At 45.1% G+C, this 24,914-nt stretch overlaps 1 protein-coding gene across 3 annotated transcripts in view; it reads left to right on the plus strand.

The window, feature by feature from the left end:
* Positions 1 to 24,914, plus strand: part of LOC146823053 (N-acetyllactosaminide beta-1,6-N-acetylglucosaminyl-transferase-like) — a 361,189-nt gene that overhangs the window by 264,999 nt on the left and 71,276 nt on the right. Inside the window, exon 3 of one of the 3 annotated variants that reach the window (XM_085607258.1) lies at positions 18,530 to 18,653. The exons of the other annotated variants lie outside the window; for them this stretch is intronic. Within the exon in view, the coding sequence (XP_085463384.1) occupies positions 18,530 to 18,653 (124 nt within the window). The remainder of the gene's footprint in view (positions 1 to 18,529; positions 18,654 to 24,914) is intronic. 3 annotated transcript variants of the gene reach the window in all.

Consider the following 24,914-nt stretch of genomic DNA (forward strand, 5'->3'; position numbering starts at 1 on the left):
TCCGTTTTCAGTATTTTCATTTCAACTTGTTGACTGTATTATTTGCTTCATCTATTTTGAATTCTTTGTACGGACTGTGTGCCTTGTTTAAACCGATATCATCTATCTATCGGCTTCATTAGTGCTTTACTTGGGTCCCTGTTCATTTAATTTTTGGCTGCCATTACGTGCTCCCAGATTCCCTTTCCGGATACCTTCGAAGTAGCCTGTCCCTCCGGTTCTATTTAAACCTCCGGTTTTCCCGAGTATGTTTTGCCTCGGTTACCAGCAGGCGTTGTTGGACGGCTTTATCGAGGGGTCATCTCACGGACTTTCAAGTGTTTGGTTATCTGGTAAGAATTCTGAGCTAGAGCACCATTACGTGTTCTTAATCTAGCACTTGTCCATTTTCAATCTTTTTTATAGCTCCCGTTTACTTTTCAGGAGCTTTAAAATGGAACTTTAAGATTACCCTCACCCGGTAGGCTCCAGTTCACGGAACTCGTTAACCTACATAATCAACATGCTGCGCTTCCTTACAGCAGATTTTTAATCCCAATCCGACCCTGTCCATGCCCCTTTTACTCTCGCTCTCTCCTACCCCTCTTTTTCTCTTCTAAACCTCCCATCCCACCGAACTCCCACCTCTCTCTCCTCACCGGACTCCCCCCTGGCTCCGGTCCCAGCTCTGACAGGAAAATGAAACTGAAAGAGAAGGCATGTCTCTCCTCTCTCCTGGGCTCTGCCCGCCTTGGGTTTCCCCTTCAGTCATCAAACGCTGCGAAGCCCAGGAGGCAGGAGCTGGTGAGCTCCGAGGCGCTGTAGATGCCCCGGGACAGGAGCTGGTGAGCAGTGAGGTGCTGTACATACCCCAGGGCGGGAGCTGGTGAGCAGTGAGGGGCTGTAGATACCCCTGGGCAGGAGCGAGTAAGAATTGAGGGGCTCTCTGCCCCAATTATTGTGCCCCCTACTGTTGTCACCTTTGCCTCACTGTCTACACACAGTCTTCTGTCCTTTGTGCTCTACCTCTCCACCCATGTTCACTTCTACCTCTCACTTTTCTGTGCTCTCTGCCCTATCCTGACTTCTGACTGTACTCTCGTGCTCTCTCCCCTATCCTGACTTCTGACAGTACTCTCTTGCTCTCTGCCCTTCTGCTACCTGCCCTTTAATCTTTGTGCGCCCTCTGCTCCTTGCCTACTGTCACATTCACCCTCAAGCCATCTGTCTCCTTCGATCTCTGCTGCCCCTTCTCTCTCTGTCCTCTGCTCAATGCCCGCTCCTCCCTGTTCTCCTTGTTTATTCTGCACTCGGAGTCTCTTGCATCTTCTCTCTCTGCTCACTGTCCCTGGCCTGTCTGCCCTCCCCCTGTCCTACGTGCCTGTTCTACCCTTGGGGTTTCTTCCACCTCTCCTCTCTGCCTCCACCCTTTATACCCTCGGGGTTCACTGTCCCTTCATGTGCTCTCTGCCTCTGCTCACTGTCCCTGTCCTGTCTGCCCTCCTCCTGTCCTCCGTGTCTGTTCTACCCTTGGGGTCTCTTCTACCTCTCCTCTCTGCCCCGTGGCTCTCTGCCTCTACCCTTTATACCCTTGGGGTTCATCGTCCACTGTCCCTTCATGTGCTCCCTGCCTCCCGCACTTCCTGTCATATTCACCTGCACGCTGCCCTAGGTTTCTTCCTTTCCTCCCAGATCTATGCCCCGACCCCTCTCTGGCACCAGTGGCACTTTGGGGCCCCGGCGCATATTTTCCTCATCCTCAGAGTTTGACTCTCAGCAAGAGAGAGACCAAGCATTTGCAATGCAATAGATCTCGCATTTATGCGAGGTTGAGCTATTGACATTGCAAATGACAATGCCTTTTATTTATGTTTTAAAAATGAAAACAAAAATAAAAGGCATTGTCATTTGCAAGGTCAATCGCTCAAACTCGCGTAAATGCGAGACCTATTGCATGGCAAATGCTTGTATTCATCTGTTACTTAAAATTGCATTTTGTTCTTGCTTGCTTTTTTGCCGCATCCAGGTGCGGTTTTTCCTCTAGCGTGGCTTCCTAGTGCTTTCGTCCGCCTGGGGATGACTCTCCAAATACTCCTGAGGTTTGATCGCAGACTGGAGCCTGGTTCCGCCTGTAGCTTTGTGGGTATGGTTTTGTGCTGTGAGACGCCTTTCTGCTTGGTGGTTCTGTTTTATTGATTGTACCGTAGATACATATTATGGCATGTGAGAGGTGAGTGTAGAAGGCCTCATTGATTTGCTTTCACATCTTCTAAGTTGTTAGATCTGCTCAGTGCTCATTGGGTTAAAACCAGCTGCCCTGTTGTAGTTGGGTTTGTGGCAGTCTGAGGTATAATAGATATGGGCGTGGTGTTGTAAATAGTGTTATTTATGTTTTGAGTTGTGTGTCGCACCACCTTAACGCCTCACATACTCCATCACTAATAACCCACCGTGATCACTAGACACTGGATATATGGGGGAGCCCTCAAGCATAGTTGAAGTGTGTGCACGCCTCTGCACCTTTCAGCAGGTAGAAATAATTTGTGGTCTATCGCTTATTCGTTTTCTGTTTCACGGACTCTAGATTTTATTTCTTGCTCCTGTACATTCCTTTGCTCTGCTTTTCGTCTGCTGAGTGAACTCGTGCATTTCCTGCCCCTCTGAGGTTAAAGTAGTTTGGGTAAAGGCTGCTCCAAGCCCTCTCTTCGCTGGCTGAGAGGTAATTGTTGGCATTCAGTTTTCACAGAGCTCGTCGCTCTGGTTCGCAAGCTTCCAGGGTATTTAACTGATCTGTTTTTCCAGGATCTTTGTATGGATAACTGTAGCATATTAAAAACAAGCATTTGCAATGCACTAGGTCTCGCATTTGCGAGAGTTTAAGCTATTGGCCTTGTAAATGACAATTCCTTTTATTGATGTTTTAAAAACCATCACATAAATAAAAGGCATTGTCATTTACAATGCCAATAGCTCAAACTCTCGCAAATGCGAGACCTATTGCATTGCAAATGCTTGTTTCACTATTTGTGCCGCACTCTAATCCTGAAAATACATTGTTTTGATTTATACTGGATGTTCCCTTGTGTCTGGACAAAGCTGTACCTCCCTGACGAGCTCTAGCAAGAGTAAAACATGTGTCAGGGTTTGCGTTTACTCATTCCAGGCTTGCTTAGATGGTATTTTACCAATCAAAAGTTCTAATACTGTGCCTGGAATGGTAAAAGGCTTTTTGTCATTTTTCAGTTCAGCATGGATGATACAAGCTAATCCCATGCTTAAGGACTTTAAAAATCGCAAGAGACTTTGGACCTTTTTACGACGTCAGTGGTATGGAACCCACCATCACTTTATGGTGATCTGACTGCCTGATTAGGATGTGGTCAAAAACACCGCCATGTAAGCTGGAACACCGCCTCCTGACCGCTGCCACCACTAATTCCAGACCTCCCGCGGCGAAAGAGGCGGCCCATAGAGATGGTAGTGTCATTTTTACAGCTGTGCAAATTATGACCTGCCTTTCTGCTGACCTTTTACTGGCAGGGACACTACCATGCAAGAGTTGGCGGACAGGAAAGTAATGAGGGGAAAAACTGCCTCCAGTGTGAGTGTGCCATTGTGGAATGTAACTGAAGCTTATGTTTCGCCCTCCAATGCCTTTGGGCGGGTGCACACACTGTTTCTCTTGCACAATGTAATGCAAGGAAGCAGTAAGTGTGACTGGCTGGAGACAGTGTAGCATGGCCGACAATGGCTTTGGGCTCATTACCAGAGCTGAAGCGTACTGCTGCCATGACTCCGCCGCCAACACACTGCCAGCTATGCGGTAAACTCGTGATATGACGGGTGGAATGCCACCGGCTTGGCAGTGTTTTCTGAACTGCTGACACGGCAGGCTGGCGGTAACACTGCCAAAGTCGTAATTGCCCCCTCTGTCACTTTCTAGCTCAGCGTGGATGGCACTGGGTTAATCATATGCAAAAAAATGCTAAAAAAAAACTGACATTTTAAGGTGAGCAGATTTGGATTGTCAGTGGTGTTATAGAGCAAAACCTGGGACCTACCTCTCTTTTGTATATCTTAATCTCTATCTATCTATCTATCCTATCTATCTATCCTATCTATCTATCTATCTATCTATCTATCTATCTATCTATCTATCTATCTATCTATCTATCTATCTATCTATCTATCTATCTATCTATCTATCTATCTATCTATCTATCTATCTATCTATCTATCTATCTATCTATCTATCTATCTATCTATCTATCTATCTATCTATCTATCTATCTATCTATCTCTATATGTATACACACACACAGACATATATATTACGTACTGGTGGTTTTTTGACATGCCTATAACTTGGTGTGATTTAACCAATCTGCATGAAATTTTCCCCCAAAAAGTGTCAAAGTAGATTCTGTGTGTCATGGAAAGTTTGGGGGTGATCCATGCAGTATGGACAGAGAAATAGGGATGCAAAATAAGGGTGCGTTTGTCATGTTAATTCCCATAGGAACGCGTTGTCGAACCTACAGGCCGAACCGTTGTATGGAATTACACCAAATTTAGCAGAAAGGTAGGTATTGTTACACAGATTGTGCTTTGTGCTATTTGGTGCAAGTGCGTTCAGCGGTTTTTGAGAAATGTAAGCTGAAAATGATAGATATATCTCTTGCCGTGGATATTTCTCGATTAATAGAGACTGAGCGTGCTAACAGGAATGCTGTGATTGGCTGGACACAACCTGAACAGAAAGTAGCAGCTGTCATTACATCTATCGGGAACCGTTCCCTGGGCCAGCTTTTTCTGTGAAAGCAAACATAAGGGGTCAGGGTCGAGGTACTCTGACCCCATGTTTGAGAAAAGTAAGTGTTAGTGACACAAGTTATAGGTGCAAAATGGATTTTTTAAATTGTGTGCAATATTTGCAATGACGCTGCAGATGCCAGTGTGGCCCTCCTGTGTACCGTCAAAGGAACGTCGTGACTATCGTGGCGACTCCGCGAATACTGGTGGAAATTTAAAAAAAATTCAGTGAATCATTAATACACATTGTATTAGATTGAGATTCTGAAAAATGTTTTTATTTAGTTTTTTGGATATTGATTTACCTAGTGTGATGGTCATAATTAATTATATAGTTATAATTTTTGTGGTGGTGGATATTAGATTCCTGCTTTTGCGATATGCACGGTCCCTTTTCTCCACCACCGCGTTCGCGAATATACAAAAGGTAAAGAAAAAAACCCTATGCCTATTAATCCACTGAAGAAAATACAAGGTTATAAAAATACATGTTATAGAGCCATTTTAAATAGAAAATACAATTTCAAAACCTTAAAAATTCAATACAAAATATCATAGGTTACCGGGACATTATAGTTAGGAGTTGGCATTTAAAAAAATCTAGAAATTACCTGAAAAAAGCAAAGATTACAGGGACATTAGGAAATGGAATGTAAAAACCTTAGAAATTCACTGAAAAAACCCAAAGGTTACAGAAATGTTAAAGTTAGGCTGAGTATCACTAGTACAAAACCAGAAAGATTTGGCACTTATATTTAGCTGAGCTAACTATACTCGCACCAAAGTAATGCACTACTTATGACCTCACATATTACATCACTCATGACATGGTCAGTGACATAACTGGTGACATCACTGATGACATCTCAAATGACATCACTGATGACATCACCCAGTGACTGTATAAGTGAGTCATTAGGTGACTCAGTGAATGTATGGGTGAGTGACTAGGTTGTGTGAATGTCTGTATCAGTCTGTCAGTTGGTGCCTAGGTGGCTGTATGGGTTGGTGAGTGGGTATGTGAGTGGCTATATGGGTGATTGATTGGCTGTCTGAGTACCTGTATGAGTGTATGATTGTGTGGGTGGGTGAGGAGGTGTATGACTGCCTGCATGGATCAGTGAGTGCGTGAGTCAGTGGCTGTATGGGTTAGTGAGTACATCTGTGAGGGGCTATATGGGTGACTGAGTGTGTGTATGGCTGTGTCGGTGAATACATGGATGTGCCAGTGGTATATAGGTGAATAACTGCATATGTGAAAGGCAGTATAGGTGAGTGTTGGAGGATATGAGTGACTGTATGTGTGAGGGATTGTGCGAGTAGCTGTATGGGTGAGTGTGCGCATGTGTCAGTGACTGTATAGGTGAGTGAGTATGTGTTAGTATCTGTATGAGTAAGTGAGGGAGTGTGTGCATAACTGTATAGGTGAGTAAGCGGCTGTGTGATTGGCTCTATGGGTGAGTGAGTAGGGGTGTGAGTAGCTCAATGGGTGACTGACAGTGTGTGAGTGGCTGTATGGGTGTATGAGTGGATATATCAGTTTCTGTATTATCAAGTGAGTTTGTCTTTGAGTGGCTGTTTGGCTGACTGAGTGGATGTGTGTGTAGACCTATGAATCAGTGAGTGGGTATGTAAGTACTATATGGGTGTATCAATGGTTTTGAGAATGATAGTATAGAAGTTGGAGTTGGTGTATGAAAGGTTATATTTCGTTGTGAGTGGGTGCGTCAGAGATTCTGTGGATGATGTCATCAGTGATGTCACTGACCATGTCATGAGTAATGTAATATGTGAGGTCATATGCAGTGTATTGCGGGGGTGCGAGTTATAGTTAGCTAAGCTAACTATAACTGTTACATTTATCTAGTTTTGTACAAGTGAAACCCGAGCCTAACTATAACTTCCTTGTAATCTTTGATTTGTTTCAGTTAATTTTTAAGGGTTTTTCAATGCTTATTCCTAACTATAACATCTTTGTAACCTTGGGGTTTTTTCTGTGAATTTCTGAGGTTTTTTAATTGCTAATTCTTAACTATTACTTCCCTGTAACCTTAGTTTTATCAGAGAATTTTAAAGGGTTTTTAAATGCTAATACCTAACTATACCGTCTTTGTAACCTTGTTTTTTTTTGGTGAATTTCTAAGGTTTTTAAAAAATATTAATTCCTAACTAAAACATCCCTGTATCCTTTGTGTTTTCAGTACATTTTTATGTTTTTTTAAGTAGTATTTGCGTTTGCAGAGTGGTTGAGAAAGGGGGGGTCTCTGACCAGTTCTCAGGAATCCCGCTGTGTAGGACTTACAGGAGGTACAAGGAGGGCATCTTGGCCCCCAAGGGCTCCCAGGAGTAAAGTGGTCTTCATCCCCGAACCAGTAGTGCAACAGGAGGTGCGTTTGCAGAGTGGTGGAGAATAGGGGCATGGCCTTCGAACCTTTATTAGCAATCCCGCTGTGAGGGATTAACTGAGGTAACAGAAGGTGTAGATGTCCACCAAGGATATCCTTGGGGGCCAACTACCCTTCCTGATACCTCCAGTAAGTACCACACAGTAGGATTGCTGAAAGGTTGTCAGAGGCCACGCCCCCTTTGTCCACCACTCTGCAAACACACCTCCTGGTGCACTACTAGTAGGGGGATGAAGTACCCTTGGCTATTGAGAGTCCTTGGGAGCCAACTACCCCTCCTGTTACTTTCAGTAAGTCCCACACAGCTGGATTGCTAAGAGGTTGTTGGAGGCCATGCCTCCTTTCTCCACCACTCTGCAACTGTGCCTCCTGGTACACTACTGGTTGAGGGAAGAAGTCCCACTTTAGTCCCGAGTCCCTCAGGAGTAAAGTGGAATTCATTCCCCAACCAGTAGTGTGCCAGGAGGCGCATTTGCAGTGTTGTGAGAAAGGGGGCATGGCCTCTGACCACCTCTCAGAAATCTAGCTGTGCAAGACCTACTAGATGTAACAGGGTAAAGTGAAACTCATTCCCCACCCAGCAGCACGCCAGGAGGTGCAATTGCAGAGTGGTGTAGAAAGCGGGCAGGGCCTCCGGCATCATGCCGGTAGCTTCTATAAAAAATTATAAAGGGAGAGGGGCTTTGTGGCCCCCTTCCCTGGGACGATTTTGGCCACCGGGGACCCCATCCCTGGGGCCTTTTCTTTTTTTAACATTTTTATTTAATAAAGGAAGGGGGGACGCATTGGTTCTCCATCCTGGGCTGATTTTGGCCTTAGGAATCACATCATCCGGGGCCCACACTTTTTAAACATTTGCTAAATTATTTTTAAATATGGGAGGAAAGCCATGCAGCCCCCCTCCTGGGCCAAGTTTGGCACCAAGGACCCCATCCCCGGGGTCTAGCTACAATCCTGGGTGCCCTGGTCCCATCTAGGGCACCCAGTTTCTCACCTTGGGGACCGCGGGGAGCCTGAAGGCTCCCGCAGTCCCTGCCAGCACCCCCTGTCTTGCGGGAGGTGGCATTGCTTTTGGACAGAGGGATATGCAGCTCTCTGTCCAAAAGCAATTCTGCTCCACTTCGTGTAAGCAAGAGCATTTTACATGCTCTCACTTGTACGAAGCAGAGCAGAATTTGCTAAGGTTTGGCGGGAGCGGTGCTTCCACCAAGCCATAGCAAACTGCAATGCCCCGGAAGTGGACATCTCAGGACATTGGAGGAGCCAGCCCCAGGGCCATCTATAGCCCCAGGATGGAGTCGCGCATCTCCCTCCTTTTTTTCTATTTGCCCTGGGGAGGTGGTGGTCCCTGGGGCTGCGGGAGGTCTGCTTGGCCCCGGATGCTTTTTAAAATTAAATCCCCGGGGGTGGTGATCCCCGGGTTGTGGGGGGTCAGAGAGGACACCACCTACAAAAATGTAAGAAGTCACAGGGAGGTGGCAGTCCCCGGGGCAGCAGGGGAGGCCGTATGGGCCTCCCCTGCATTAGATGTTAAGAAGCCCTGGGAAGGTGGTGGTCCCCTGGGCATTAATAAGCCCCAGGAGGGGAACCCCGTGTGTCCCCTCAACATTTGCATAATGCCCCAGGACCAGGCCCACTCAGGGGCAGATAATGAATGAAGAGTGTAAGCCTGCGCTTCTTTTAAAAAAATAAATAAAAAAATGTCCAGACCTGCGGATTTCACCCAAATTGTTTTTAAATGCTTTTTTAGGGCCCACAAGAGCCCTTGTAGTCCAAGAGGCCTAGGGGATCAAGGTGTTTCTACCCTGCCCCCTTTTCAGTAGGTCAATGGATAATATGCTGCCGGCCCCATGACTCCAAGTCTCTCTCCACCCTCCAATTTACCCCTACTGTCCTATACCCCCCAGTTGGAAGATCACCAGCCCCTCCCTTCGGGCACTAGGCCACATGCAACCGAGGTCACACTTAGTCTGGGTCCCCAGAAAACAGTTGGGGATAAGTAGCAAGAAAAATTATGAGGTAGATGTAAACAAGGGGGGTTTCGCGCAACTTAGGAAGTTAATCTACAGGTTGCAAAACAGAAGTGGGCAATAATTGGTTACAAACAGGGGTCCATCAGGGCCTTTTGGCACCAGCCTAGTTCTGCGAAGCTCTGGGGGGTCATGCAGTCTCTTTTTAACCTGCTCCCAAACTTTTGCGGAAGCATTCCTCAAGGCTAGTCAATCACTCTCACTCTTACCTGGCACCAAGAAGTCATCACGAGGGGCCAGGTGAGTAGAGGGTAGTTGGTCCACTGTGATGGGGCCAATAAGTAACAATCGGTAAATGTGGAATAACACTAGAGAACCACTCTGTCTGAAAAGCCACCCTGTCCGGTACAGGTTGATCAGGGCCATACCAAGGTAAAACGAGCCCAAGGTCTGATGCACGATGAGATGGGTCTCTCGGTCTGAGGAGGCACCCTCTCCACTATAGGTTGATCAGGGCCATAACATGGTAAACCGAGCCCAAGGTCTGGTGCACAATGAGATGGGTCGCCCCAGACACTTCAGGTCACATAACGAAGAGTTGCAAATTCCATACCTCCCTGAAAATGAGGCACTCTGTCCAGAGCACGTTGATGTAGGTTGCACAAAACGATTCCGGTCACACACACGATCACAAGTTCAGCAATATTTCACGAGGTAGAATGAGACACTGCAATGGGTTCGCCCCCACCTCCGAGGGTTCCAACACGTGAATCGGACACTGCTCGCTCGAGAGATATTCGGAGTGATCACCGAAGCGGGCCAATTTGAATCCCGCAACTGGTGAATCCGCTCACCACCAACAAGATGCTTATGTGTGCCGAGGTCACTGTGGTACAGGGGCCAATCACCTTAGATGCGGTCTGGACTTTGGGGGCTCGGCACTGGGCACTCCAGTCTGCAGGCATGATTCTTAGTTCCAAGCTCAGCCCGTGCTGTCCGTTGGAATTCAGCAAGCAATGTGGACACTTGAGAGGGCACTGCCCTCCAGATATCACCAGTAGATGGTGTGGGTCCCTGGTAGTAGATCTTTGATGTCCCTGAGATCTCAGAGAGAACAGGGAGCTAACTGGCCCTTGGAGAGCCCCCTTCAGGGTGCCACACTTCAGCAAGGTAGTCAGGCCAGCCACTATCCAGGAAGGGCACTCAGTCCCTTCCAAATGCATTAGTCCTTCTTGTGCACAACAGATTCCTCTGGCAGTGTGCACCACGCATTCCAGGTTCTCCACCCTGGGTATGTGTCGTACCTTTTTACATTGCGCTTACAGGAAAAATACCTAACCCAATCACAAAGGCACCCTGTACCTGACCTGTACAGGACAGCAGGATTGTGTCCAGAGTCCTAGGGTCACAAAAAGAAGAGTAGGCAAGGACTAGGAAGAACAAAAGCCAGATTTTGGGGGGAAATCACCCTAAGAAGGCCATGTCCTACATCTGCATGTTTCCCAACATGGGAAGGGGCAGGGGAAAAGCAAGTTTGGATGGAAGGGTGTCCACTGGCATACATCAAACTTCTTTATTAGACTAATAGTACTTTAAGCTATTGAGTTGAGATATTGTTTGATGGCTTGGTATGATTGAAATCCTATTTTTTACAGTATCTTCAAAAACCCACCTTTAGCAACTCATGTTTGTAGATCCTGTCGCTGGTCACTCAACCCCCAAAGACAAACATGCTAACAAAGGGTATGGGGCTGGCCTTGGGGTGTGCTGTGATTTGAAATAAAATATGGGTTTACAAGTACCTGCTGTAGAGTTTCCTTTGTGTGCAGCAGATTTCAGGCAACAATAAAAATGTCAATGTAGGATCGCCGTGGACAGAGGAGACACGAACACGGGGTTAGCTTTATTCAGATCCTTTATTCACCTCCTGCTTCGTCCAGGGCTAACGGCTAACTGCCGTCCCTAGCCTTATGCTCCTCCCTTTCCGCCTGCCCTTGTCCCCACTCAGGCCGGTCCTAGTGCCTGACCTGTTTGGCCAGTGTGCATCATTACATCTCCCCCCTCTGTAAATAAAAAACAAAACACAGCAACTGTCTCTTTTTTAAAGTTCCTCAATAAGGCGAGACGATTTTGTGATGATTCGTCTGGGGCGTGACTGGAGTTCACGATTGTCACGCTCCTTCTCGTCGGCCGTTTCCATCAATGCCTGACTGTGGTGGGGCAGTGTCTCTGGTTCTCTCTTCTCCATTTTCAGTTCAGTCAGTAATTCCTTAATGTTGGGTCTGCACTTTTTAAAGTATGTCACATTCCTGGTGAGTCTTCTTCCGTCAGTCTCTGCAGTGATCATAGTTCCTTTTTGTTGTATCACCTTCAGCGGAACCTCATGATACTTGCTATCAGTCTTCCGGGGCTGCTCTTGTCGCGCAAGCACCCAGTCTCCTTCTTGTATTTGGGGGGGGCGTAGCACGTCGCCATTCATCAGCATAGTCCTTCATCTTTTCTTTCTTTATCTTGTCTCTGGCTGCCAGCTCCTCATGGTCAGAGTCGGGATACTGTTCGTTCGCTGCCATAGCCATCATTGGTAGTCTGGTGCGCACTGGGCGTCCCAGCATGAGAGTGGCAGGACATTTGCCTGTGGTGGAGTGAGGCGTGTTTTGGTACGCTCGTAGTACCTCGTCGAGTGCCATTTGAATGTTCTTTCCGGTGAGTTCTGCTTGCTGAATGGCTTTCTTGATAGTGGCCATGAAGCGTTCGACCATTCCGTTGGCCTGAGGCCATAATGGTGTGATCTTGCGGTGCTTGAAATTGAGGTGTTGAGCAAACTCAGCAAAGTCATGGCTGTTGAATGGAGGCCCGTTGTCTGACTTCACCACTAGGGGAATGCCCCATGCGGCAAAGACCTCCTCTAATATCGGTATGGTACTCAATGCTTTCGTTGATCAACACAGTTGTGCTATGGGGAATCTGGAGTACTCGTCCATGATGACCAGGACGTATTGGCTCGATTTTATTGGCCCAAAGAAGTCAATGGCAATGTGTTGCCAAACACCCTCCGGTAGTGGAGACATTTGTAGTGGTGCAGGAGGATACGGACGGCTCACCAGTTGACATTGCGGGCAGTCTTTCAGAGTTGTCTCTACCATCATGTCTAGTGTCGCAAACCAGACTCTTTCACGGAGTGCTCTTTTTGTGGCTACTATGCCCCGGTGTCCTTCATGAGCTAAATTAATGACCCCTTGTCTGAGTTGTCGTGGGATCACTATTCTGGTGTCTCGTAGGACGAGACCATTTGCCGCTATTGACAGTTCGTCGTGGACATGTTTGAATGCCGCCATTTCTTGGTCATTTTGTTCACTGCTTTGCGTGTGTCTCCAGCTGTTTGTTTGAATCCGATGTTTCACCTCTTGCAGGGTGGCATCTGTTTGCGTCGCTTCACAAATGGCTTCCAGTGGAACAGCCGGAGGTCTCGCTTGGTCTACTACGAAGTGAATGTATTCATCCGCGATTGATTGTTCTGATTTGCTGGATCTGTTGGGGTGCCGGGACATGTAATCTGCAGGGTTTGCATCTTTTCCTGGCTTGTGGATGATGGTGTAGGTGTATTCCTGGAGCCGGAGGCCCCATCGCTCTATTCTTGGTGGCATTTTTGCCCGCGGGTTTCCAAAAATTGTGGTCAATGCTTGATGGTCAGTCACTAGTGTAAAGTGTTTCCCAAAGATGAAGATGTGGAAGTGTTCACACGACCAGACAACGGCCAGGCTTTCTTTTTCTGGCTGTGAATATGCTCTCTCCGTGTCTGTTAGACTTCTGCTGGCGTATGCTACTATGTGTCGCTGATCTTCTTCTCTCTCATATTGTGCTAGGATGGCTCCTAGACCTACGGGGCTGGCGTCCACTGTTATCTCTGTTTTCTTTTTTCGATTGAAGTAAGCCAGATTTTTGGCCGACTCTACAGTTCTTTTGATTTCTCTGAACGCCCCTTCGCATTGGGTGGACCACTTAAAAGGTTGTCCTTGCTTGGTGATCATCCTCAGAGGGTAACTTAACGTGGCGTAGTCAGGGATGTATCTGGAACAGTAGCTGGCCATTCCTAGGAACGATCGTACATCGCCCACGTCTTCTGGGCTTGGTGTGTCGTTTAGCGCTGCTACCTTTTCTGTGTCTGGTTTCATGCCACTTCCAGAGAATATGTGGCCGTAAAATGTCAACGTTGGTTTGTGAAATTCACACTTGTCTTTGTTGAGTGTGAGGTTGGCTTCCATGAGTGCATGACAGACCTGATCTAGTGCTTTGTCGTGTTCTTGAGACGTTGCTCCATATACGAGGATGTCGTCACTGTAGTTTAGAACAATTATGTGGGGAGCGCGTTGCCCGCGTTCCACTCCCAGACGCACTGCGTATTGAGGATACCAGATCCAACCAATTTTACTCCATTAAATCTTGCTCAACATTCATCCAGTTTTGTCCATAAAGTTTATCATGCGTTTTTCTTCTCCCATTTATCCACATATATCTCATCATGCATTTGGAATGCTTCTCATATTGACGTGTGCCCATTCAGGCCTCTTCGGAAATATGATCCAAATACAAAAGTAGTTCAGTGCAGCATTTCTTTATTCAAAACCCAATGCATTTCGGGCTAATTTCCAGCCCTTCGTCGGGGGTAACTAAAAGTCAACAATTGCAAAGATTATCATTAATATTTTGTGCCTTTTGTAAATTAAAATCACATAAATCGTAATTTAATCTTGCGCGTGTAACATTTTGTGCTCAAACCAACACTTCCCATTAAGTCAGATTAGTTGGATTACATGAATTTATCTAATGTTTGAGCCCCATGTCCTACCACCTCAAGTTCCTCTCTTATATAAACACAATAGAGTATCGAGACTATACCACGTGTCATAATCAATTTTCCTGCCACTTTCCTCCCTTTCTCCCAACGGGTGTATGCCATTTAGATAAACCCTCGTATATTAAGTGAACAAAAATGTTGCGCGTTGCACGTTCTGCTTAAATCTAAATCCTGAAATCAAATTCAGTGCGTACCTGCTTACACCATTTCGTTCTCCCTACTCGGCGTTCACCACCTGCTGAATAGTTCTCCTCGTGTAACAATCACGTAGTCACGACTCGCTTTTAAGACAAGTGTACTCCACCCCCTTCATTTGTTACTAATTAGTCACCTGATGCCCAGAACATTACTCTCAAACTGCAATTCCCATATTGCATTTCATCCCCCTAATGAAGACAGTACTGTCGCTGAATACAAAATCTAAACTGTTGTGCATTTACACAAAATGTTGCAGATTTCTACTTTTGGTGCAATCAAAGTCAATGTTTCCTTTCTCGTTGCCTCGATCTTCCAATGCTGCTGTGAACTTGCTGTTACATCGTATGTGTGGTCTTTGGTCGAGAACCATCCTTTGTCTTTTAACTTGCTTAATCTTCGGGTGCAAACCAACAAAGGGCAATTTAATTTAAACAACGTAGGAGGTGCTATGCACTCCGGTTTTTCGCTCATTTTTTAATCAGTGATGTTTTAAACAAACTTTTGCTATTGCGTGCAGAACTGGGATATGCATTGCCCTGAATGCATCCAAATTTAAAACAATTATGTGGGGAGCGCGTTGCCCGCGTTCCACTCCCAGACGCACTGCGTATTGAGGATACCAGATCCAACCAATTTTACTCCATTAAATCTTGCTCAACATTCATCCAGTTTTGTCCATAAAGTTTATCATGCGTTTTTCTTCTCCCATTTACCCACATATATCTCATCATGCATTTGGAATGCTTCTCATATTGACGTGTGCCCATCCAGGCCTCTTCGGAAATATGATCCAAATACAAAAGTAGTTCAGTGCAGCATTTCTTTATTCAAAACCCAATGCATTTCAGGCTAATTTCCAGCCCTTCGTCAGGGGTAACTAAAAGTCAACAATTGCAAAGATTATCATTAATATTTTGTGCCTTTTGTAAATTAAAATCACATAAATCGTAATTTAATCTTGCGCGTGTAACATTTTGTGCTCAAACCAACACTTCCCATTAAGTCAGATTAGTTGGATTACATGAATTTATCTAATGTTTGAGCCCCATGTCCTACCACCTCAAGTTCCTCTCTTATATAAACACAATAGAGTATCGAGACTATACCACGTGTCATAATCAATTTTCCTGCCACTTTCCTTCCTTTCTCCCAACGGGTGTATGCCATTTAGATAAATCCTCGTATATTAAGTGAACAAAAATGTTGCGCGTTGCACGTTCTGCTTAAATCTAAATCCTGAAATCAAATTCAGTGCGTACCTGCTTACACCATTTCGTTCTCCCTACTCGGCGTTCACCACCTGCTGAATAGTTCTCCTCGTGTAACAATCACGTAGTCACGACTCGCTTTTAAGACAAGTGTACTCCACCCCCTTCATTTGTTACTAATTAGTCACCTGATGCCCAGAACATTACTCTCAAACTGCAATTCCCATATTGCATTTCATCCCCCTAATGAAGACAGTACTGTCGCTGAATACAAAATCTAAACTGTTGTGCATTTACACAAAATGTTGCAGATTTCTACTTTTGGTGCAATCAAAGTCAATGTTTCCTTTCTCGTTGCCTCGATCTTCCAATGCTGCTGTGAACTTGCTGTTACATCGTATGTGTGGTCTTTGGTCGAGAACCATCCTTTGTCTTTTAACTTGCTTAATCTTCGGGTGCAAACCAACAAAGGGCAATTTAATTTAAACAACGTAGGAGGTGCTATGCACTCCGGTTTTTCGCTCATTTTTTAATCAGTGATGTTTTAAACAAACTTTTGCTATTGCGTGCAGAACTGGGATATGCATTGCCCTGAATGCATCCAAATTTAAAACAATTATGTGGGGAGCGCGTTGCCCGCGTTCCACTCCCAGACGCACTGCGTATTGAGGATACCAGATCCAACCAATTTTACTCCATTAAATCTTGCTCAACATTCATCCAGTTTTGTCACTGTAGTTTAGGACATGTGGAATATGATGTATTGTTCTCCTGATTGCCTCTTGGAATATTTCCGCTACCGATGACACTCCGAAACTTAGTCTTTTGTATCTGAATAGCCCGAGGTGTGTCGAGAATGTCGTGATATATCTTGACCTTTCATGCAATTCTAGCTGGTGGTATCCTTTGTTAAGGTCCAGTTTTGAAAATATCTTCGCTCCGTTGAGTGAAGTGATCATGTCACTGATGTGAGGGCCTGGATGTCTTTCTCTCTCTATCGCCATGTTGGGCGCCCTCATATCCACACATAGGCGGACCCGGCTAGTTTCCCCTTTCTTCGGGACTACCACCACCGGGGAGACCCACGGGGTCGGTCCATCTGTTCTTTCTATGATACCTGCTTCCAGTAGATCCTGGAGCTCCTTCTCCACGGCGTCCTGCAGGTGAAACGGTATTTTCCGGTGATGCAGCGCTACCGGTGTTATTTGTTTGTTTATGTGCAGTCTTATTTGGCAGTCCTTCATTTTTCCCAGGCCTTGAAAGAGTTTGGGGAACTTTTCGATAATAGCTGGTTTGTCAGCCAAACGGTATAAGATATCAACCAGTTTCAGTCGTTCTGCAGTGGCCAGGCTCAGGAGGCAGTCGGCCTCAGGCCCCTCGATAACATGGACGTAGGCTGATATTGTGCGATCTTGGTACGACAGTTCGGTTGCAAATTTCCCAAGACACGTTAGTGGCTTTTTGGACATCCACGTGTATACTCGTACATGTGCGTTATCCAGCTTGGGAGGTGATTTCATTGTTTGGTATTCCGTGACGGGCAAGTAGTTTAGTGAGGCCCCACTGTCTAGCACGAACTCGGTGGGGTGAGCCCCAATTCTGATGTCCAAACGCAGGTACTCTTTCAGCCGATCAGGGTCGGCTACACAATAAATATATTCCTTTTGGTCTTGAGAAATCGGTGATGTGGATCGGATTCTCCTGATGACGACCGTCGAGATTGATATGTCCTGCAAGAGTGGCAGCTGGATTGTGACGACCCAGTTGGACTGCTCTGACATGGTGACGACTGCTTGAAGGCTGATGTTGCCGGTGTCTTCCCTTTTGATCACCTTTGGGTACCGCCCCGCACATGCTTTCAAAATGGTTGTCTCTACCACACTTCCGGCATTGTTGTCCTAGTGCTGGGCATGCGTCGGAATGTGGGAAGTCGTAGCCGCATCGGTAACATTTTAGTTGTCTGTCTGATCGTTCCTTGGTGTGGGTTCTGCCTTTGTGTCCCTTGCTTGACTGGTGGTGGTGTCTCTTGGATCTGAAGGAACGCACCTGTGGTGGTGATCTTCCAGGTATTTGCCGAGACTGCATCCTGAATGCTTGTTCCCGTCTCTCACCTTTCCCGGCTTCTATTTTCTTCGCATGTTCATCGGCTTGTTCATCTACTCTCGTCATCTCTTCTATCTCTTCCAGCGAGTAGCTTCTCTTAAGCAATTTGCGTCTCAGTGGTTCAGAGAGGCAACCTTCTATGACTCTCAGCCGAAGGGCGTCTTCAGTTGAAAACTTGTCAAAGTCACAGTATCTTGCCAGTCGTCGCAGACGTGTGACGAACACTCCCATTTGCTCACCTTTCTCTTGCGCGGCCAGATTGAATGTGTACCGCTCGTAGTCAACGTTCCTTTTGTGTAGGAATTTGCTATTTAGTGCTTCGCGAACTTTGTCATAGGCACCAGAGGACTCAGCAGGCAGTTCTTTTATGATTTGTCCAACTTCCTTGCCAATCAAGTTCTTGAGGGCAAACAGTTGTTCTTCCAGATCCGTCACCTTGGACGCTTTCATGAAGTCCTCGAAATCTTCTATCCATTCTTGCCATCGCGGACCCATTCCCCCACCCGATTCAAGAACGAGGGGCTCGGTACGGCGCAGGAATGAGGCTCCAAACATACTTGCGGGAGCTGGGTCGGGCATTGTTCAACTGTTATTGCTGATTACTTTCACAAACTTTGTTTGCTCTCCGTTACACTCACCAGTGCTTGTTTATACTATTTGTTGCAATCGCCAGTGCTTGTTTGTTGCACCTGTTGCACTCACCAGTGCTTGTTTGTTGGTTTTGTTGCACTCACCAGTGCTTGTTTGTTCCTTCTGTTGCATTTACCAATGCTTGTTTGTTACTTCTGTTGCCTTTACTAATGCTTGTTTGCTGCTTCTGTTGCATTTACCAGTGTTTGTTTGCTATTTCTGTTCCCTTTGCCAATGCTTATTTGGTACTTCTGTTGCATTTACCAATGCTTGTTTGTTGCTTGTATTTCATTTACTAATGCTTGTTTGTTACTTCCGTTTCATTTACCAATGTTTGTTTGCTGTTTGGCTCATCCGCCTGACTTAAAGATGGCCGCCGCAAGAATCTCGTGTGCAACGAGATTTTCTCTTTCAAATCACCGGAAACACCGCGATCAACAGCGCTTGAACTCACTCACCAGGATTCTGCTTTTGGGCACCGCTGCCACCCCAGGTGAGGTTCTTTACTTCTTTCTTGGGCCTCTTTCACTATTGCCGCCGGGGTGGGCTCCCGGTAGGCTCCTTTGATTTCGCGCTCCAGCCCCACACGCAGGGCGAGCTTCTCCGGGCCAGATGCCCCCGGGGTGGGCTCCCAATAGGCTCGTTTAATATCGCGCTCCAGCCCCACACGCAGGGCGAGCTTCTCCGGGCCAGACGCCGCCGGGGTGGGCTCCCGGTTGGCTCTTTGGGGTTCACGCTCAAACCTCTACACGCAGGGCGAGCTCCGGATATGTTGCCGCCGGGGTGGGCTCCCGGTGTGCACTTCTGTCGTCGCGCTCTAGCCCCACACACAGGGCGAGCTCCGGTCCTCTTTTTTCTTACTCAGGTGGCTTCACGCACACGTGAAAGCTCTTGACACCTTTGTCGTCAGTTGTAGGATCGCCGTGGACAGAGGAGACACGAACACGGGGCTAGCTTTATTCAGATCCTTTATTCACCTCCTGCTTCGTCCAGGGCTAACGGCTAACTGCCGTCCCTAGCCTTCTGCACCTCCCTTTCCGCCCGCCCTCGTGCCCACTCAGGCCGGTCCTAGTGCCTGACCTGTTTGGCCAGTGTGCATCATTACAGTAAAGATAATGTAACTCTGGGTGTTTTTCTTGGTGGTTCCCAGGTTATAGCTATGTCCCAAGGATTTCAAACAGCCACATTTTATGGCTATCTGAAAAGTAGTAGTTTCATTATCTGGATGGGGAGGGAGTTCCAAAACTTGCTGGTGGGAAAGCTGAAGGTTTTGACTAAAATAACCTTACAATAATGGAAAATGTGACCTGACATTACCATAGAAAATGCATAACAAAGTGAGCTGTGGAAAATGTACATTTCTTAAATGTGCTAATAATTACCGTGCAGCATAATGTTTTGCAGAAAGCTCTAAATTTTTTACCGACCTTTCACGACTAGGCCTTATTTTCTTTCGTATTTTCTTACCTTCCCCTTTAAATAGAATGAACACCTTTTATAAATTCCAATTTAGTATAGTATTTGACTGCAAAACTCCTCTTCGCTCTGAAATGTGCTGTATTAAAGAAAATGTATTTCTTTCTTCCTCACAACATATGAATTCCATTGTTTTAGACTAATGCATTTGCTATGTGCTTAGAGTTCTCATAATTTAGCCAGGCAGATTATTGCAGATAGAAAATGTAAAGACAATGGAACACTGAACAGCTAACAGTGTAGACATGCAAAGGTTCTCATGAGAACCTCCACTATTATATCAACTGTATAAAAATGTTAACAAACTACAGATAACACCATGTTGACTTGCGCATTTACTGTGGGAATCGAGAGGAGAGATGACTGACCATCGGAAGCTCCATCACCATTGGCTGATGTTGACTTAACCCCCAGAGTTTGAAGCATATGTTTTTACGTTTCTATATAGTACGTGCTCCTAGCTAGAGAGTTAAGGGATTCTATGCATACCCCTTAGCACTTGACTCTTGTCCGAGTTGCTGGGTTCTCTTAGATACCCTTTGTAGGAGACTCTCTTCTATTTTGTGTCAATCCTAGCTACTGCTGTGATAATTGTGTTTAACTGACTTAACGTTGCTACTGCAACTGTCGGGGGAACTCAGCTGAGTTTCAAAAAATGCTCTTTATGGGGATTTCGATCCTATGAAGCTTTTAAATTGTGGCTCAAAGAAAACTTGCCCTTTTTGAAATGGAACTCTTTATAGTTTCTTCATAGGATAGGTTAGGTCCTTAAGATTTAAATAGGGACTTGTTCCTTTGTGGAACACGCTGTTATTTTTCATGTTAACTCTAAACAAATTACTCTTGCTATTTCTGTAAACAGCCTTATCTCACTAACCCGAATAAAAGAAAAAAAATAGTTACTAATCCCTTAATGAGAAATAAAGGTTTACAACTTTACCACACCTCTCATCATTGACTGAACTTTAAAATACTGTAAGTTGATTAAATTAAATTTGTGCTCTATTCTAACACGGTGGGAAAGACCTATCAAGCGAGAGACAGAGTTAGCACGGAGTTGGAGATCTCTGTCGTAAGTCAATGGTCGAACTGTTGATTACATTTTTTATAATAATTGTCCGCGTTATCACTGACTTGGGCTGTGAAAGTCTGCCCTCTGGTCAGGTTCTGTTGAATCAAGCACTGTCAACAGTTGAAGTATATTGGAATGTCGGTTTCGTCAAATTTTGTCATGCAAACATTGGTCTTTTTCCAGGTGCAAGTGTCTTATGTATAAAACTGTGAATGCAGTTTGATGAGACACTGTCAGCCAGAGGGCAGGAACGCATGGGTAGATATAATGTGGTCCTATGTTTTTAAGTGAAGCAGTACCCTGGCTGCTGAGTTTTACACCTGTTGTAGCTTATGTAAGAGAGGTTTCAGAGCTCCTAGGTATAATCAGATTCTGTAGCCTAGCTACCAACAGCAACGCGGTGTCGCAATGGGGGCCAGTTTCTCTCCCAGCTATGCATGCATGCATATGGGCTGGTGGGAGGAACTGATCCTCACAAGACAATACACTATACAACTAAGGAATAATGTTGTTAAGTGGGTCAGATATATTGACGATCTGTTTATAATTTGGCGAGGTGACATCAGCGATGCAAATCTGTTTGTACAAAACTTGAATCAAAATCACTTAAATCTCCACCTTACAGCAGACATTAGTTCAGTATCGGTCAATTTCTTAGATGTGCAGATCTACATAAAGGAAGGTCAGATCCACACTACACTACATAGAAAGCCAATGGCTGGCAATTCGATACTACATGCCAGCAGCGCACACCCACAGCACCTCATACAAAGTATACCTTTTGGAGAGATGCTGCGTCTGAAACGCATATGTAGTAACCCTACAGATCTCAAACAAGCGCAGACAGCAAGCAAAAAAAGATTTTTAGCCAGAGGATACTCTCCAAAAAGTATTGAAACTGCTATTAAAAAATGCAATGATTTAGACAGAGTAACCCTTCTCCAAACCAAAGACAAACCAAAACAGATGGAAGATACATTTAGATTTATCTTCGGATTCAGCAAACAGGGAAAATTTCTGAAGAATCTTATCAATAGAAACTGGCCAATTATATTGGGAGATCCGATTATTGGTCATTTACTCCCCAAGAGGGCTGCTATTACATTCAGCAGAGCCCCATCTATGCGCGATTCTTTGGTTAAAAATGATTTGGAGAATATAACTCAGGGTACTTGGCTTAGTCAAAGAAAGGGATTTTACAGATGCAAATCTTGTAAAGCATGCCAACAAGGCATTAACACCACTGCATTTAAAACACTGTTCAACAATGATGAAATCTCGATCACCAAGTACCCAACTTGCAAAATGGATCATGCTATTTATGTGCTGGAGTGCCCCTGTGGACTCAGATATGTAGGAAGCACTATCCTTCAGGGACACAAGAGGGTACTTCAGCACATGAGAGCAATCAAGAATCTTGATCCAACATATCCAGTTGCAAGACACTTTGAGGACCAACACAAATCGGATCCCACTCTTTTGAAATACTTTTTAATAGACAGTATTCCACACAAGAAAAGAGGAGGTGACCGTGTCAGAGCCCTCAGACAACTTGAGACCAGATATATCTTGAATCTAGATACCAAATATCCTAATGGTCTCAACCAAACAGAGGACCTATACACCTGTCTATAATTTTCTGCCACACTATTCCTTCATCACATGATGTCTAAACAATAACTTTAAAAAAAATCATTAATAAAAGTATTGTTATAGGGCAATTTAAAGTCTTTTCCAATCAAACTCTAGGGAACAAAGAGAAGAGAACAGTACACGATAGAATATTATGTTCTTATACTGTATTTCCCTATGCCGCACTTTACATATTTTATCTATTTATGTACACATCGGGTTTTAGGTACACACATTTTAAAATTTGGGTAAATCAAAAGTTTAAGCACTTAGCACTTTAATTATGTTTGCAATTGTAATACTTCACATGCAATTAGCGGAGTGATTGTTGGCAATCACGGTCTGAAAACTTTGCAACAGCTTTGCTGAAACGTCTATATCATGTTCTTCTATTTAGACATAAACTAGACTTAGGTATTTATACCTGGACGTTGTCTTTGTAGTTTTCCAATCTTATTTTAGCAAATCATCAATATTTATTGTTTTTTAATCCTATTTATTATAATGAGGTTATTTTAAACATAACTGATTTGCAGGAAAACACATTTTTTAATGGATGTATACAATTCGATTTGTTTTTATACATATTCCATTGATTATTGTGAAACAATTTTGTTATTTGCACAATTAACCATTTATAAGTCGCAACAATGGTTAACTTCAGTATTTCCTTTATGTCTGTGTGTCAGGATGGGGCTGAATGCTACAATCACGCCGCGCAGTTCGTTAGGACTGCATCGAGTTTGGGTTAAGCCCTCCCTCTGCAATTTATGGACAAGTATTTAGAGCTTTGGACTTCGTTCAAAGATGGCCGCCGAGTTTTCCTGATTAGCCCATTACGTTTGAAGTCTCGCGGGATCACGAGATTTCGTCTCCTCACGAAGCGCGCCTTGCTGCGCACTTCAATTTGACCATAGTCGTGTGAGGGAGCTTTAGTTCACGCTCCTCACAAAAGAACTCTTGGTACATGGAAATCAATTTGTCTCCACAGAACTTTAGTCAGTGGATGGAGACACCACTCAGAGTGGTTTGTAAGCTCAAAGCCTGAGAGAGAGAGAAATAATCTTAGTCAGTAGGAGAACTGAACCTGAGTCGCGGAAGTGATAAGAAGAGATATCAGAGTTCCAGAGTGACTTCAGAATATCCAGGGAATCTCGTCCTCCGGTAGGCTTACCGTAGAGTAAGGAGTCCGCCTGGAGACTGGCAGCAGTTACGGTGAGAGTGTTCCTTCAGTATCTCATGTAGCAGATTCAGAGAGACTGGTATCCAGTTCATTCTTCATTCAGCAGAACTCTGCTTCGTCTCAAGCTCTGTCTCCCCATCCCGCCCTCAGCGCTTTTCCTTGAACTTTCCCTTCCTCCTATCTATCCTTCCCTGTCCCCTTTTGCGCATTTCCTAGAGAGCAAGGGAGACTTGAGACTTCTCTGCAACCATCCTTCCAAGCAGCAAAGACTGGTAGTGGAAGAAAGAACTACAGGTTCTCAGAACTGTGGTTACGAATTGTCATATCAGCTAAGATCATAGACTGGTAAGAAAGTATAGAAGGGTAATGTAATAGTGGAATTCTGAAGGAACTGTGTGGAGAGTAACCCAGTGTATTTCTGTGCATATACAGGTTAATAGAAAGCAGTGAACCAGAACAACATCGAACAATATAAAGAGAGGCAATACTCGAGCAAAAGATCTGGTAGGAGAAAGGCTCAGATAGTGGGAGAGAGAGAGCGGTGAACAAGAATTGTTAAGTAGGCTAGAAAAGGTATTGAAAGGCATTCTGTCTCCTTCTGTGCATTAGGTCTCCCTGAAATCCTGTTGAAGATTGAGGAGGGAGCCAGGCCAGCTCGAGTGTCTCTTTCTCTGTCCAACTCCCCTTTCCCCCTGCCTGGAGCAGCTGAATTAACGCAGTGAGCTCTGGGAGGAGGGCATTGGGAACTTATCTTCATTCTGCCTCCGTGGAGAGTTCCGTTTGGCCTTCCTGACAGATTGAAGTGCCCACGAGTTTCCTTCACCTGGGCAGAATGGCGGAGGGTTTCAGTTTAAAGGCCTTAGGGGATATGTTGGAGGGGATTCAGAGGGAATTAGGCACCCTAAGTGATGAAAATAAGAGTTTAAGGCAGGAGGTTATGGCTTCTAGACAGGAGACACTGTTATTGTCCCAGAGAGTTAGTGAGATATCCTCAGGGGGAACCTCCGCTCAAACCTTTCCTAGTGATGCACAAACAAGACAAGACCCACGCACTGTAGCTCAGGTTGTACACTCCGTGTCCCCCATCATTCCTTTGGCCCCTCCCGAAAGATATTGTGGAGACCCTCAGAAGGCGCAGCTCTTTCTCACCCAATGTTCCTTACATTTTATGTGTCGAGCCAATTTATTCCCAGATGCTCAATCACGAGTGGCTTTCATTTTGTCCTATTTGGGAGGGGATGCTGCAAATTGGGCCATGCCATTAGTATCTCGGGACGATCCTTTTTTATATAATTTAGAACAGTTCAAGACAGAATTCCTCAGAATCTTTGACAGACGTCGAGTATCTCAGGCTACAGATAATGAACTTTTAGAACTGCGTCAGGGTAATA

Source organism: Triturus cristatus, chromosome 5_2 (genome assembly GCF_964204655.1).
Source record: "Triturus cristatus chromosome 5_2, aTriCri1.1, whole genome shotgun sequence".
Taxonomy (NCBI): Eukaryota; Metazoa; Chordata; class Amphibia; order Caudata; family Salamandridae; genus Triturus; species Triturus cristatus.